Source organism: Engraulis encrasicolus, chromosome 13 (genome assembly GCF_034702125.1).
Source record: "Engraulis encrasicolus isolate BLACKSEA-1 chromosome 13, IST_EnEncr_1.0, whole genome shotgun sequence".
In the NCBI taxonomy this organism is placed as follows: Eukaryota; Metazoa; Chordata; class Actinopteri; order Clupeiformes; family Engraulidae; genus Engraulis; species Engraulis encrasicolus.
The window spans coordinates 55,483,121-55,499,519 of record NC_085869.1 but is presented as its reverse complement, the minus strand read 5'-3'; the positions used below and the strand labels follow the sequence as shown (position 1 = coordinate 55,499,519).

At 43.2% G+C, this 16,399-nt stretch overlaps 1 protein-coding gene across 1 annotated transcript in view; it reads right to left on the bottom strand.

Moving 5' to 3' along the window:
- LOC134461415 (collagen alpha-2(VI) chain-like) overlaps positions 1-10,569 on the bottom strand; it is a 37,126-nt gene extending 26,557 nt beyond the window's left edge. Inside the window, exons 1-4 of the mRNA XM_063214341.1 lie at positions 10,370-10,569; positions 6,551-6,696; positions 4,596-4,798; positions 1,556-1,963 (exon numbers count right to left, since the gene is read on the bottom strand). Coding sequence (XP_063070411.1) covers positions 1,556-1,963; positions 4,596-4,798; positions 6,551-6,680 — 741 coding nt within the window. The 5' untranslated portion in view covers positions 6,681-6,696; positions 10,370-10,569. The remainder of the gene's footprint in view (positions 1-1,555; positions 1,964-4,595; positions 4,799-6,550; positions 6,697-10,369) is intronic.
- Positions 10,570-16,399: the final 5,830 nt, after the last annotated feature.

Below are 16,399 nucleotides of genomic sequence, written 5' to 3'. Positions count from 1 at the left end.
GTGTGCAATACAGTAATGTACAAGTGATGGGATTGCTACTTTACAGAATTACTAGAATTCTGAGAGCAGGCGGCAGAGAACAACTGTGTGTTCACACCTGAGCAGGAGACCCACATTCTGAATATGGTGATGGCTAACAATAAGGCTGCAGGAAATTCAGTAGGCCTAATAGAACATGGCAGAACCTTTGCAAATATAAATAATGTGAGCATCTCTGCAATATCACGGCTAGTTGAAAGAAACAAAATTCACATGAAGCAGGTCTACAAGGTTCAGAACATAAAACAACTATGTTGATACGTGCAGGTAATCAACAATTAGTTTTGAATATACTGTAGGAGTCCATACTGATATTGACCAGACGGCATGTCAGGACTGGATACAAGGTGATACTTTCTCCGCTGTCTTGCACTTGAAGACATAGCCTGTGATGTCAATGAAATTTTATTGTCGGATCCAGCAAGGCATATGGATGTTCAGTAATTTCTTTTGTTAGACTTACATTGTGTTTTCTTGTGTATTTGAATTACATGTCAAAAACATCTTTTTAGATTGCTTTGGGGAACGTAAATAAACATCCATGATTGAAGTCTCATCCCCTGTGTTTTTATATCACAAGTACTCATGACAAAAGTGTGATCTACAATTGATTGACATTGTGCAAAGAACAACACAAGCTAAATGTGTGTATCATTTATACTGCATGTGTGTAGTTTCAGTGTGTGTGTGTTTATTATAAGATAGTTTGTGTGAATGATTTGACACAAAAATGCAAATTTTTCAAAAGTTTATAGCGTTTTTCAACCTTAGTTTGAGTTTGCAACGCATCTACAGTGTTTTGCTAGATAGGTGTGAAGTTCTTGTAGTTGTGTGTAGAGTTTTGCAAAAGCAGCCAAAGTTGCGAAAATTGAGCTTTAGCAATCAGAACAAACTGTAAGTGCAATTTTTCAAATGTCAGAAAAATATGTAAAATACACACATCTGTGTACTCCAAGTCTAAACATAATATTTCAGTATTTTACTACAGAAAAATACCCTCTTACTGTAAGTAAGTAGAACACTGAAGAAAATAAGTTTCTACTGTGTGTCAAGTTGAGTATAGAGTTTTACCTTGTGCATATTACTGTTCAATGGTTCACATAAGAGTGTATTAAAATGACTGCTTGTGTGTGTCATTTGAGAAAAAATGACCTTTTTAGAAGAGAGTACATTGTTTTGAGACAAGAAGTGCATTTTTCAGAGGTAGTGAAGAGTTTTGCCCGTTGTGTGTGAGGTTTGGAGATTTGTGTGTAGAGTTTTGAGAATTCGAGAACTGATTACGAAAATTGTGTGTAAGCAATCGAGAAAAACTGTAATTGACTGCAATAGGCAGAATCACAAAATATTGCTGACTATTTACTGTAATAGTGCACCTCTAAGAAGGAGGACATGCATGCACACAGTTGAATGCATAGAATATGAGCAGAAAGTGTACAGGAAATAATAGTACCAGGATTGTGATTGATGATGGTTCGATACATTTTTTTGAGTAATTAACCCAGCCATACAAGCTTACCATTGTCTTGATAATCCTCTCGATGGTCGGCATGTGAATGTTGGTGCTCCGTGGCGTATCCACAGCTACATACTCATCCCGAAACAGCTCCACCGGCGAACTGGCGATTTCCCTCAACCCGCCCTCGAACTTGTTGTCTGACACGGCGACCGAGAAGATTTGGCTGCCATGGTCCCTGGCCCTCTCGGCCGCGGCCTTGATCCCGTTGCAGGGCCTGCCCGTCTCATAGCCGTCGGTTACCACCACGGCGAACTTGACTGTCTTCAGGGGGAACTGGTGGCGCTCCAGCTGCTCCGTCATGTTGCCAAGGGCACAGTCCACATACGTGCCCTTGCCAAAGTACTCGATGGCTCTCGGCCGGTCGATCGAGCGCAGGAACTCGTCCCTGTTTGTGATGCTGCTGAAGACCTAGTAGAGTAGAGTAGAGGAGTGGATAGGGGAGAGGAGAGGAGAGGAGAGGAGGAGACAAGATGAGAGTGGAGAGGAGAAGAGTAGACAGGATGGGAGTGGAGAGGAGAGGAGTAGACAGGGTGGCAGAGAAGAGGACAGGAGAGGAGAGGAGAGGAGAGGAGAGGAGCAGACAAGATGGGGATGGAGAGGAGAGGAGTAGACAGGGTGGCAGAGAAGAGGACAGGAGATGAAAGGAGACGGGTAGTTGATTAGCAGTGTATTAGGGTAGGTGAGAGCAGTAGAGTAGTAAAAAGTTAAAGCCCAGCTGGTAAACTGATGCAGCACTGCACAGCACAGCACACAGTGGTCACTACACACAGTTAGGCCAGTTCATTACTGAAAATATATTGGCATACATTTTTGTAAATTGACATTGAGAATGTTTAATAAGGGTCATGATCATATGCTGTATATTTTGCGAAGGGTTATCAGCCACATCCAACCCACTTTCTCTGTGTGATCAAGACACACCTCAGGAGGTCTGGCCAAGGGGCCTAGGTCTACCTGGACACAATGGGAGCCCCCACAGCTTGGAGACAGACGGGGGATGGTCACTCTACTACAAAAAGACAGATACACTAGGGAAAGAGAAAAATGATCTTGATTGTTGCTGTTAGGAAGAGGTCACAGGAGAACAGAATGCAAAAATGCTTTAATTATTTGTAACTTCATGCCAGATGCTTTGGATAAATAAACCCGCTAAAATCAAGAATTGGACACCATGCTCTCTGACTCTTTAAAAAGAACACGCTGGATTCTAGCCAACACATATTAAGTTTGGAAAATGATTTTACAACGTTTGGAACAAAATGGCTATAATCTAACAATTGGTGACCCCGACTTGTGATAAAGAAGGAGAGCTGGTGGACAAAAAGACAAGAAATGGACGAAGGGGCAGTTGGGTGACAACAACTAACAGCCGCTACAATGTGTAATCAAATGGTAAGCAGACCAATGATTTATCTAAGTACTGTTATTGGGCAGATCAAGGTTTTATTGTTGTCACCCTACTGTAGGCATGTCTAAACAAATGGTTAAAGCATTAAGGTTAAAGTGCACAAGAAATAAATATGGAATACTGGCTTAAGGCAAAGGTCATGCAAAAAATTACGGACAATCATTATGGCTGGGCAGAGGGGCCCATATTTTGTTGATATAATGGATGGCACATATATTATTGGCTGATTGTTGTGTGGATACTGGACTGTGTTGAGATTACATTGCTCTGAGTTACGTTGCTGGGGAAGTATTGTGGTAGCATTTGTTTGGGAATATTGCATTGCTGGTTATGTATTGGAGTGTTTATAGCTGGGGAAAATGGTGCTTGAAGTGATGGGCCTCGTTGAATGTGTTGCTATGATTGTTACAACTGCATTGTGGGAATCGGTGTAGGTTGACCATGAGAGATTTAATCAGATGTTTAGTTAAGAGTGGAATTTGGTAGTTACAGTGTGAATGTTGCCTATTTCTATGTGAATTGAATAGCAAGTCTCCTTTGTATGTTAATCATTGAAAGAATTATTTGAACTAACTAAGCTCAAGGAGTTTAGCAGTAAAGGAGGAGTTAAGACATAAACATAATGGACCTTGGAGGAAAGGGGACTTCAGAGGATTACCTCCAGTGCTAACATCCACTGTGAAGGGTCCAATGGGAAGCCATAAAAACAACAGCTTATGGCTGCATCGATTGAAAAGGAAAGGAAAGGAACTGGAGAAAAGTATGACAAAATTTGGGAGGAGTTGAGGAGACAAAAGTATGTGCCAAGAGATACTGAAAAGCGTGACCTGTTGCCACATCTCATCAAAGCAGTACAGTATGCCCAAATTCAGTTGGAGGAACATGAAAAAAAACAGGAAGCAGTCCAGGTTCTCTTTCAGAGATAACTGGAAAAGGGAGAAGGAACAATTAGAGTACAAAAGGAGTTGCCTCCATAATATGTCATTAGCCAGCGCAGCTTTGAAATTCGCACAGACACAATCGGAGACATGCCCGGAGAATCAACACTTGTTGATACAAAACAGACCCACCTCAGTATCTCTGCCACCCGCACCAGCATCATACTTTGCAAATGTCTTGGAAGAAGTGAAACAAACTCCTACTAAATTATCACAGCAGTGTCAAAAGACAGTGGAAAGAGAGACAGGAAATGGAAGGAGCAAATTGCACTCAAAAGTGGAGACAGGGGCATTTTGTGAAACGAGAAAGACAAAAAGCAGAGACACAGTGGAGTCACCACTACCTGTGCCTCAGAACATGTTGCCATTGATATGCAAAGACCCCCAGGGGGGAGAGAGATACAAACCATTCTCCTTCACTGACATGAAAATCTAACATTACATAGTAAACATTGGTGAAAACATCAAATTTGTGCAGCATACATTTTGAAAGCAAACAACCGAAGATAGGCATTTCTACTGTGCATTTCTACAGACTTTGTCCTCCACACACACACACACACACACACACACACACACACACACACACACACACACACACACACACACACACACACACACACACACACACACACACACACACACACACACACACACACAAATAATACTGTATTGACAGTATACTGTAACAGACCTTGTTTTCCTGAGAGAAGTGTAGGCCGCCCATGCTCCAGCTGATCTTGACACCGTTGAAGGTCTCGTCCTTCAGGCGCACGGCGAAGTACTTGGTGAAGTCCTTCAGGCTGCGCACCACTACGCCTGGAGGCTTCTCCAGCAGAGCCACCGACTCAGAGGTGTCCAGCACGAAGTACACGTTGATGGGACACAGGATCTCCTCTGTCAGTGTAGACAACATACACAGTTTGTTTTGTCAGTTAATACAGCAAGTTCATTCATTCATTCATTGGATATTTTTAAAACTAAGTTTTAAGAGTAGATTCCTAAAACTTTGTGCTGTATGTGTAAATCCTACAGGGATTAGAGCTGTAAATAGTCCGAGATTTTATTTGGTATGTTGTATGCAGATGAGTTGAGGGCACACCTCGTACAGCATGATCTCTCAGAATTCCGTGGAATGGACACGGACACAAAATCTGTGTCAGTTTCACGGATTTTGCCAAAATTCAGTGTGCCCCTGGTCACGGAAGTGTTGTCCGTGATAGACTCACGTAATTGCATTCTCTATACTCCCCACAGCTCTATGGTTCCACAGTCTTGTGTTTTCTCAGGATTTTTTAAATTTCAAAGATGTTGTAGGATTAGCATTCGGTATCTATTTTCTAATGACAGACTTAACATAGTACTGTGGGAATATAAAAGAAGTACTTCCGTGCGTCCATCACGGAAAACATCTAAAGTGATAAACCTGTCTAAGTTGACCAACAGGAAGAAGTAAACCCTCTCATATATAGACCACAGGTGTCATTTAGTTGAAACTAAATGAGATACAGGTTCTTTCTTCTATTAGATAATTTATCACAGCATCAGGTTTAACTTAACCTGGTTTACTACTGAGCCAGGTTGTTTGAATACCCCCCTAGGGGGGTCAGGGAGGTTCAGGCGCCCCAGCCTTCACATTGCTGAGGTGGAGAGAGGCCCATCAACTTTAGCAGCACCCCTGAGATCTTCAAACTTACTAGGTAACACGGACAGTTAGGGGTCAGGCCCAGGTCTGACATTATAACACACATAGACGAACACACACGACACGCACACGCATATACGCTCGCGCACACACACACACACACACACACACACACACACACACACACACACACACACACACACACACACACACACACACACACACACACACACACACACACACACACACAGAGCCCAACCTTAACCGCAGAGATACACCAGCGGCGATCTGAGCGAGTCGAGCGACGGAAGTAATTGACTTTGTATTGAGTCGAGAGACAAAAGCGATTCTGGAGACTAGAGCGATTTGCGCGACGAGCGCGACAATTTGAAGTTGAAATCTTTTCAACTTTTTATGACGCGGTTCGGCGACAAGCTGCAACAGCCAATGACTGTATAGAGGTCAGTGACCACAGCCAATGGGAATGCTTGAATGCTTTGCCTTCTGCCTGTACGGACATACTCTAGTCTCCTCAGTCTCTCGTATCGCTTGCTGCTACACTCTGTCGCTTGAATCGCATCGCCGCTGGTGTATCTCTGCGGTAATATCTTTGTGGGGCCCTTCCATTCACATTAAGCCCAACAAAAGCTAAAGAATGCTAAACTGTGCCCAAACCAAAACAATCCCAAACCCTAACCTCGCAGTGAGAAAATGTTTTTACACTTTTACTTTTATCAGTAGCAACAAAACTACCTCAGCAAAAGGGGTCAAAATATGTGTGGTCCACGATTTGGACCCTACATGGAGCGAGGGCCCCAGCTTGTGGGTGTGCTCCAATAGCAGCAGCCTCACGAAGGTACATTGGTCTAGTACACGCACACACACACACACACACACACACACACACACACACACACACACACACACACACACACACACACACACACACACACACACACACAGTAATACAGAGAAAAAGAGCTAACAATGAACTTCATACTCACTTTTACAGCACTTGTCATCTGTGAGGTCCACGTCCCATCCTCCCATCTCATCCCATGATCCATCAGTGTCGCCATGGGAACCGACCCAGAACAGCACCGACACCAGCAGCACCACCTGGCGCACAGCCATCCTGACTGCTGAGGCACTGCAGGAACAACATAGTTATTTTATTTTGTTTTATTTTTCATGATGTTTTCTTTTCTATTTTAATAAAACTGAAACTTGAGCTTGAGAGAAGGCAGCCGTGGCCAAATGGTTAGGGAGATGGCCTTAAGGTCACAGGGTTGCAGGTTCGAATCCCACCCATACCGCTCCCTTTAACCCTATCCATGGCTGATGTGCCCTTGAGCAATGCACATACCGTAACCCCACATTGATCCAGGGACTGTAGCAATACCTTGTAAATTACTGTAAGTCGCTTTGGGGAAAAGGCATGGATGAGTGTAATGTAACCACTACAGGAGCAGGAGGTCATGTTAAACACCTTTAGCCACTTCACACTCCTGGCATCCCTGGCTGCACGGGTAGCATGAGGATTTGGAAAGGGAGGTTCAGATGCAAAACCCTCTAAGTGCATTTTTAGGACTTTACAAAAACATTTGGTAATGACTTGGTTTTACCTTTCCAATTAAACCAGGTGATCAGATGGTTGAATGATCACCTACGGTACGGTAGTTGAATTGGGCAAGTAAAAAACAAAAAGGTAATTTGGAATATGTGCCACTGGATTGTAATTAATGAATCCAGGTTGCCCATCACTGTAAATAACTGTCAAAACTATCATGACTCTGGCAGCGTTTAAGCTAGGATAAGGACAAAAATCTTACAGAATCTCCCATGCTTGACTTTTCAAGACTCTGACATTGGAGCTGATTGTACATAGGGCCGGCCCAAAAATTGCTGCTACGCTCCTGTGCGTATCCACCGTCCTGAATGCTACAGCACAAAAAAAAACAGATGGAGAGCTAGCAAGCTAACAACCTACGTTATGGTACTTTGTGTTTGTAGGTTAGAAAGATTTCAAAAGTGGCAAACAGTATCTCAGAAGATGATCCTGATCATTTTTTCGTCCTGTACACATTAACAGATGATTGAGATTCCTCCCACATTTTTTGACCAACCCTGTAAAGGGAAGTGGGTTATCTGCCGGACAGACAGAGGTGCCATACGTAGCCTATTTTGTTCCACTGCACTGAGTTATACCAGGCCTACTGCTATCCAGAAGCTTAAGCTTGAACCTTGACCCTCAAGGTATCTTTCAACAGGATGTTAGTAAGCTGAAACTTGAACCTTGACCCTCAAGGTCTCTTTCAACAAGATGTTAGTCCATACAGTACACACACACACCCACAGCAGTGCCACCACTTTCTGACATAACAGCATCCCTCCAAGGACCAGTCATTTCACCCTGAAATAATAAAACAGTCACCTACTGTACCAGTCCGCACATATTGTGAGCAATATCTTTCAGTCACTTACCAGTCTGTTCATATTGTGTGCAATATCTTTGCCATAATCACTCCATGGACACATGCGCTAGAGAGAACATGCGCTAGGCCTACACAGTTCACAGTCGAAACGTGTTTCAGTCAGATGCCGCCCATATTTGTTGACCGTTCCTGTAAAGCAAAGTAGACTATCCGTCTGAAAGATACAATATATTTATTCCACTGCACTGAGTTATAAGCCAACTGCTACCTGAACCTGCCTTGACTCTGAAGGTCATCCTCTGTCAAGATGATGTTTGAGCTACATTCTGTTTTTCAATTACTGCTCTGCCCGAGGGCACTTCCTGGAAAGGAGAAACACTTGGCACACGAACAATAAACTATAACAGCCATTCAAAAAACAATATTCAGTGCTCCAGGATATTAAGCAAAATAAAAATCTGTCACATCTATGAATATTTACCCCATTCTGAAAGACATGAGGAGTAACCTTAGAAACCCCTCATTCAATGTCAAAGAGGAAACAGGGGTCCTGGGCAAGTTTGGTTGATCTGCAGTGTTGCACTAAAGCAGAGGCACATCTTGTCACCAGGATAAGTAGTCAGCCGCTTGGGACCCCCAGTCACTAGATTAGTGTTCCTTAACGGGGTGGTACAGCACCCCTAGGGGGCATTGGGGAGCCCTAGGGGGGGCGTTGACAGGATACAGCTAAGTGGGGGCAGGGCTTAGTTCCCATTGAGAGGGCATTAATCCATTTCATTTTTCAATACCAAGGGGGTCATTGGCAGGCTTATGATGATGCCAAGGGGGCGTTGGGAGGCTTATGATGAGGTCAAGTGGGCGTTTGTTAAAAAAAAGGCTGAGAACACGATGGTGAGCAACACAATTTAAACTACAGTATAGGGGTGGTGATATGTTTCGAACATTCATTCCTTCAGATTTTCTCTTGGGGCATCAAATGACCCTAAAAATCGCCTCTGCACTCAAGCAATCCATAGTATTTATGTCTGCTGCAGCTGAAACACTAACAAGAGGAGCTGGTGGAGGAGGCTAGATGAAGGACAGGAGCTGGGAGGAATGGGGTATGACATCTTCCATGACGTACGGTATAAACATACTCTGTAAATGTTGCCGTGTTAATCGATTCAACACCTATGAGAGTCGAAGTGAACACTCTTCTAGTTGTTAAAAATTAGTTGTTAAAATAACACTGAAGAATATACACATGGGCCTGGGATGACACTAGGTGATTTATTGTCCCATGCACTTAGAATAAGAATTGGAACCATGAGTGGGCCTACTCGGAGTACAAAAATTCCCCTACGTCCATCCATTGCATGGGGTAGATGTTAGACCGGGAAGCATGTGTTGTAGTCATCGCCTTCTGCACAAGCTCTCTCTCTCTCTCTCTCTCCCTCTCTCTCTCTCTCTCTCTCTCTCTCTCTCTCTCTCTCTCTCTCTCTCTCTCTCTCTCTCTCACACACACACACACACACACACACACACACACACACACACACACACACACACACAAGCTATCTATCTATCTATCTATCTATCTATCTATCTATCTATCTATCTATCTATCTATCTATCTATCTATCTATCATGCACGGGCGCGCGCGCACACCGCACACGCACGCACACACACACACACACACACACACACACACACACACACACACACACTTTTTCTGCTATGTCATTACGCCATCCCTCCAAGGAGGCTATTTCATCCTGAAACAGTAAAACAGTCACCTATACCAGTCCGCACATATTGTGCGCAAAATCTTTGGCATAAACACACCGTAGACACTTTTACGAGCTAGAGAGAACATGCACTACAGCATACAAGTTCACAGTCGAAACGTGTTTCATTTACCAGCTCCATCTGTGTCAGAAATTAAACCATAGACACTCGATGGCTTTATAATGAAGGCATTTTCGGAATAGACGATGCAAGAAGTAGGCTAATAACATATTTTCATTCCAGAGAATGCAGCGCGGTTTTTGTCTAGAAACTCGAATTTCAAGTAGCGTATAGTAACTGAAAAAGCACAATTTTCCACGCGAGACCCAAAACCATATTTGTTTCACTATACAGAAATAATGCACTACAACAATGCACTGCTATACTGGACAAGGATATTGTCTTTAGCCCATATACCAGCAAATAACAACTTTTCTATTTCACTAATCGAGACTTTTTGACTCATTCCAAAAGTTTCACTAAAGATCAAAACACGTGAAAAATTTGTATCTCTTCATTTTCTGTCTATTTTTGCCATTTTAATGGATAGGTTCACTAAATCCGTCGTACCTTGCCTAATTAGTTTTCCCGCACAGTCAGAAGTTGGAACGTTTCCTTACCCAAAATACGCAGGCTACGTTCTTAAAAATCTTGCCAGTTGATGAATTCTACGGAAAGTCCTCTACAACCTCGTCATTCTTGCATCCAATTGTAGACACGACGAACGGCTGTAATCCCGCGTTCATGCCTCCATTGGCGCTGCTGGATATCAAGAAGGATTTTCCGTCATCCGGCAGTGGTTTATAGGTTGTAAGCAGTGCGTGGGGGAGTGAATGGGTCATGGAGGAAGAGAGCGTGTGTGTGTGCATGTAGACTGTGTGTCTGTGCCTCTGTGTATGAGTGTCTAATTCCGCTTTAGTCCAAATACTTCCCATGCTTGTATATATTTCCCATACATTTTCATGTAAATTCTTCTCATAGCCTATCGTATTGGCATATTTTGCTCAGGTAAACGAGTTGATGATGCCGCCTAATTAGTCACCTTCCGATGGCGTCACTGGTTTATTTTCATTGTCCGTCAGACAATGTTGATTTCATCTCGACTTGTCTTGACAGCTGGCCCGTGTTCAACAAACGCTTACTGGCGGTTTACTTTGCGCGCTGGCTTTGTTGACATCTGGGTTTTCTCCAAGGGGACCCGCTCAGCATTCTTCTGCCGAGTTTGGACCTCGCATGGCCCGCTCTGTTGCCTCGTGTAAATACGCGTAATTCAGATAGCAGACCAGGGTGCATATGATGCGGCGTGGATTTTGGCGAATGAAAATCAAGATCAAGAACATCTGTTTTTTTCCTCTCCTAACAGTTTTTCTGTGTTAATTGGACACTAGAGTCGTGTGAACCTAGGCCATACTGTGTTTTTTTGTACTGTCACATAAAATCATAAAATGAATTGCACTCAACACATTCTATCTCTCCCACGACAGCCAGGAAATACAATACAATACATTACCTGGCGGCTTGCACGCCTTTCACTTTGTGTGTGTGTGTGTGTGTGTGTGTGTGTGTGTGTGTGTGTGTGTGTGTGTGTGTGTGTGTGTGTGTGTGTGTGTCAGTGTGTCTGTGTGTGTGTGTGTGTGTGTGTGCGTGCGTGCGTGTTAGTTGTACTATTAATATTGCTTTGTTGTAGTATTATTTGCTAGTGTGTAGGTCTATATGGTAATAATCAATTGTATTCATGCTTAGTGAAGGTGACATAGTCCTGTGAATCTAACTCTTAGATGGTCTTAGTCTGATCTGAATCCATGTCTATGGTATGTTGTATTGGTACATGTTATTCACAATCAAAACATGTTGTTATAAAAAGGCTTGAATGCTTACATTTTTGTAAGCCGTGTAAATAACCTTTACATGTATATAGACGTTCCCCCTCCTTGTGGTTGGGTCTACTTGAAACAGCAGCAGCTAGAGAACTATGTGAGTGTGTTTGTAAATTACTGTCTTAGACTCTTTGGGTAAATAAGGCAAAGCATTAATGCTTGACTCTTGCGGTAGCCTAAATAAAGCAAGACATCAGGGTCGCCGGCAGCTTCGGCTGGGCCCATGACAAAATTATCTGAAAGACCCCCCCACCTAGTGCATACAATGTAATGAGGACCCAATTCTCACCCTGGGCCCGGGACAAATGGCCCCCTTCATTGGCTAGTGCTGATAAAAGACATTGATAGGAAGGAATGGTTTAATGCTCCAGAGCCTTTGTGTCGTGGGAGTCTGTTTTGGCCAAAATAAAAGTAAAGAGGCAGAGACATGAAAGCAGAAATTCAAACACAGCTCATACATTCATACATGCGCGTGTACACATAAACACAAACACGCCTGCATGCCAGCATGCATACACACACGCTCGCACGCATGCACGCACGCACGCACGCACACACACGCACGCCGTAGTGGTTTGTTATTGGCTTTGGTGCACATTCAGAGGCATATTCCTGTTCATTTCTTCTACAGTATTGTGTGATGATTGTGTGGTTTGTCATTTGTTAGGCCACAGTAAAAAAAAAAAAAAAACTGAAAAGCAATCAGATAGGGTCGGGATGATTTAAAAACACAAAGGTATGTGTAAATGGATGTCTCCTTTGAACAGTGGGATTCTGCTCCTATTTGTCATACCCCTGTGGCAGCCGAGTGTAGTTTCGTTGAGGGAGAGAGAGAGAGAGAGAGAGAGAGAGAGAGAGAGAGAGAGAGAGAGAGAGAGAGAGAGAGAGAGAACGGTGGATGACTCATCCCCTCTGGCGTGGCTGTCCACTGCTGGTTCAGCTACCTTTTTTGATGTCAGCACTGAAGACTCCTAACCTGAAATGACTGTCATTTTTCCACTTTCCCAACAGTAGGTCTTGGCAGTCATTTATTGTGTTCCACCCAGACTAGTCTTAAAACAAAACAAAACAAAACAAAACAAAACGGAAAAAGCAAGAAAGCAACAAAACAACTGGATGAAAAAGGAAAGAAAAAATAAATAAAAGGCTGACAGACAATTTTTTAATGTATTTATTTATATTCATGTGATTTGTTTTTGTTCTACTGTCATGATTGCATGATCTATGGATCTAGAATTATCTTTGAAAATTATGCAGTATGTGATCCCAGACACTTGAAACCATTTTTATAGTATTTTGTACATATAAAACAGACTATTCCCACAGCTAGAGACTATTCTCTCTGCTGGCACATATGTGCACCCAGGATGTGGAATTGGCACATTGCGCAGACAGGATTTAAAATCAGATGTCCTCTCTGCTTCTGGGCAGAGTAATGTCCATGTGTCTGTGCGTAAATAATTGCTGTATGAGAGAAAGAGAGGTGGGAGGAGGGTGTGAGAGATGAATGGCAGAGACCACTACAGTATGGGACTGACTGTGCCTGTAAACATCTTGTTCTAACAAGTATTGACATAAAACCCATTGATGCAGTTTGCCTGTTTTCAATCATGACCCTGCCATGTTCAAAGACCTATAAACACATCGCCTCATTTACTGTTTTCCATTCCATTCATTTTTTGGTGTGGGTTTTCCATTCCATTGAAATAAAACCATGTTATCAACAATAATCCATCCCCAGGATATCCCTGAACTTGAAATTCCGCTAGAAGTTCATCCATCTCTGTCTGTTGTTTGGCTGGCTGGCGGCTTTTTACTTTCATTTATCACTACTTTGTTTGGTCCTACTCCCATGGTGAGAATCAGGATATGCAGGCTTTAACCATGCACTCACTAACCTGGTGTTCAACTTTGACAGTGATAAATGTCACCACCCCACTGAGAGTAGCGTAGCGTTTGGCACCAGGTGGAAGAAGAGGGAAAGTAAGATGACTTGTGGTTGGAGTTGAAACTCAGCCATAGTTCAAATCACAGAGGGGTACTGGGAAGTAAGGTACTGAAATCACCAAGCAATAATGTCTCAGAGAACAGATTTTTGTTTGATGAGCGAGTCTCCTCAGTATTCTTCTGGCTTGAGAAAGAGACAGTCCATACAGAGTTATAAATAACAATAAGCGTGTCTTCAACGAAAATAAATAATGCAGATTATAAAGGTAGGTTGTATAATGGAAGGAAAACCTGAGCAAAAGTTTGGCTCAACTCAGTTACAGGGGATTTCCAAGTACTGTCAGAAAAAAAACCCTTAACAGAAGCTCAATATTATACAATAAATCCCAGTCAAAGCTGAGATTAATTTCATTCCAACATTTGATCCCACAAAAACAATGTAAATATTATGGTCACTGGATGTACAATACCTTGGACTCAAAGAGCACCCAAACCCAAGAAGCCTACAAACCATTAGACTAAGATCATGGAATAATCTACAAAAGATCGATCTGTCAATCAAACCATGTGTTTGCCTACATAACTAACTATGTGTAACTAATATATTAAAAATGAACTCTTCCATGCATAAGACACACCTAACTTCATCTGCCAGAAGACGGAGCCAGTGTGAACAAAGACCCATTTAACCTGTGGGGGGAAAAGCGGGAAAGCGAGAGAAACAGACAGACAGAGGCAGAGACAGCAGAGGACGAGAGTACAGTCAGTAGGGTGGGGACCTGGAGAGCAGTTAGTCCTGGGGGTCGTTTCTCGACAGTGCCTTTGCTAACGACTTTAGCCATTTTGTTCGTTCTTAAGACCAACGTTGTAACCAAGGTCTTGAGTTGGTCTTAAGTTGTTCTTAAGTTGTTCTTAAGTTATTCTTAAGTTGGTCTTGCGTCTAAAGACCGACTGAAGACCAACTTAAGACCAACTTAAGACCAACTCAAGAGCAACTTACGACCAACTCAAGACCGACTTAAGACGGTTAGCAAAGGCAAGAATCGAGAAACGGACTCCTGGTAGGGCCATAACATTTTAACAAACACAGAAAGTGTCAGCTGTCACCATGCGGCACATGTTCTTTAATAACGATCCTGAAGTCAGGGCCACTGAGGGATTTGAGCAGGCCAAGGTTGAAATCATCTGAACACCCCCCCTCCTGGCGAGCCGTGAAGGCAGGTTACAGTAGATCCATACAGCATGGAGGAGTATAGTCAAAATAAGGCTGCTGAGTGTTTTCCTGCTGCTGCCCAGCCTACATACATCACACGTCTGCTGTCTGGGTTGAGCTGCTTGACAGGACTCAGGGGGTCTGGGAGTCTCCCTTATATTCACTGAACTGCAGGATGACAGTCTCTCTCTCTCTCTCTCTCTCTCTCTCTCTCCCTGCTCTCTCTCTTTCCTAAGACTCAGGGGGTCTGGGAGTCTCCCTTATATTCACTGTACTGCAGGATGGCAATCTCTCTCTCTCTCTCTCTCTCTCTCTCTCTCTCTCTCTCTCTCCCTCTCTCTCTTTCTCTCTCTCTCTTTCTCTCTCTCTCTGTATCCCCCCCCCCCCTCTCTCTCTTATATTCACTGCTGGATGACAGAGACTGGACAGTCAGGCCAGTGTTCTCACTTTTACGCTCCATCTCTTCCAGTATCCCATAGAAAAAGTGGAGGATGGGACACAGTGAGAATGAGAGCAAAAGAGTGAGAGCAAGACAGGAAAAGGGGGAGCGAGAAAGACAAAGACTACAGAAAAGAGAAAGAGAGGCACAGTAAAAAAATAAATGGAAGAGTACAAGAACATACCAAGGGAGGACTCGGGGCACATTATGGGAAGTGAACTCTCAGCAACCTGCTCCTCTATAGGAAAGCCTGCTACTATGCCTCTCTATAGAGAGAAGCCTGCAGGCCCTGCCGTGGCCAACCGATTCTGAACCAATTCTTAAGCAGTCAGGTGGGCCAGGTATACGTAGAGCCATGACAGATAGAGTAAGGCCAATCCCATTGACCTCCGTGTCCCATTTGTACACAAAGATGGAGGCTCATGGAGCGTTTAACACTGAGATCGCCATTGACATAGTTCCAAAATAGTTCCAGGAAGTGACCGCCGAAAACAGAAAGTGCAGTAAAAATACATATATTAATTGTAATACATGCTTGTTAAGTAGTAGTTCTATGAGAATTATTTGAATCTACTGAACGTGAATCATGTCACCAAACGACTTCCTGTTCCCCAGTTGTCACAACTCAATTTCATGGCTCTGGGTATACTTACCTGCTTAGCCTGATTGGGCACACACACACACACACACACACACACACACACACACACACACACACACACACACACACACACACACACACACGCACACACACACACACACACACACGCACACACACACACACACACACACACACACACACACACACACACGCACACACACGCACACACGCACACACGCACACATGCACGCATGCACGCAGCTGTGTCTGGTGGTCAGGTATGAAAGAGTTTTGCTGCAATTTGTCTTGGCAAGAGAGACACAGGTGCACATGAACGGCAGGTAGCCTAGATATTCAGGTGTGTGCATGTGTCCATGTTCATTGTTCTTGCATCTCCTTTTCAGACAGAAGACAGTCAGACACATTGACCATAAAATATTGAATACATTCAGAAGAATGCACACATCATCCAAAAAATAAATAAACTCAGACTGAAATAATTACAAAAAGACATTTATTTAAAGTAAATAAATGCTGTATTTTGTCACAGTTGTCAATGTTGCTATTCAAAAT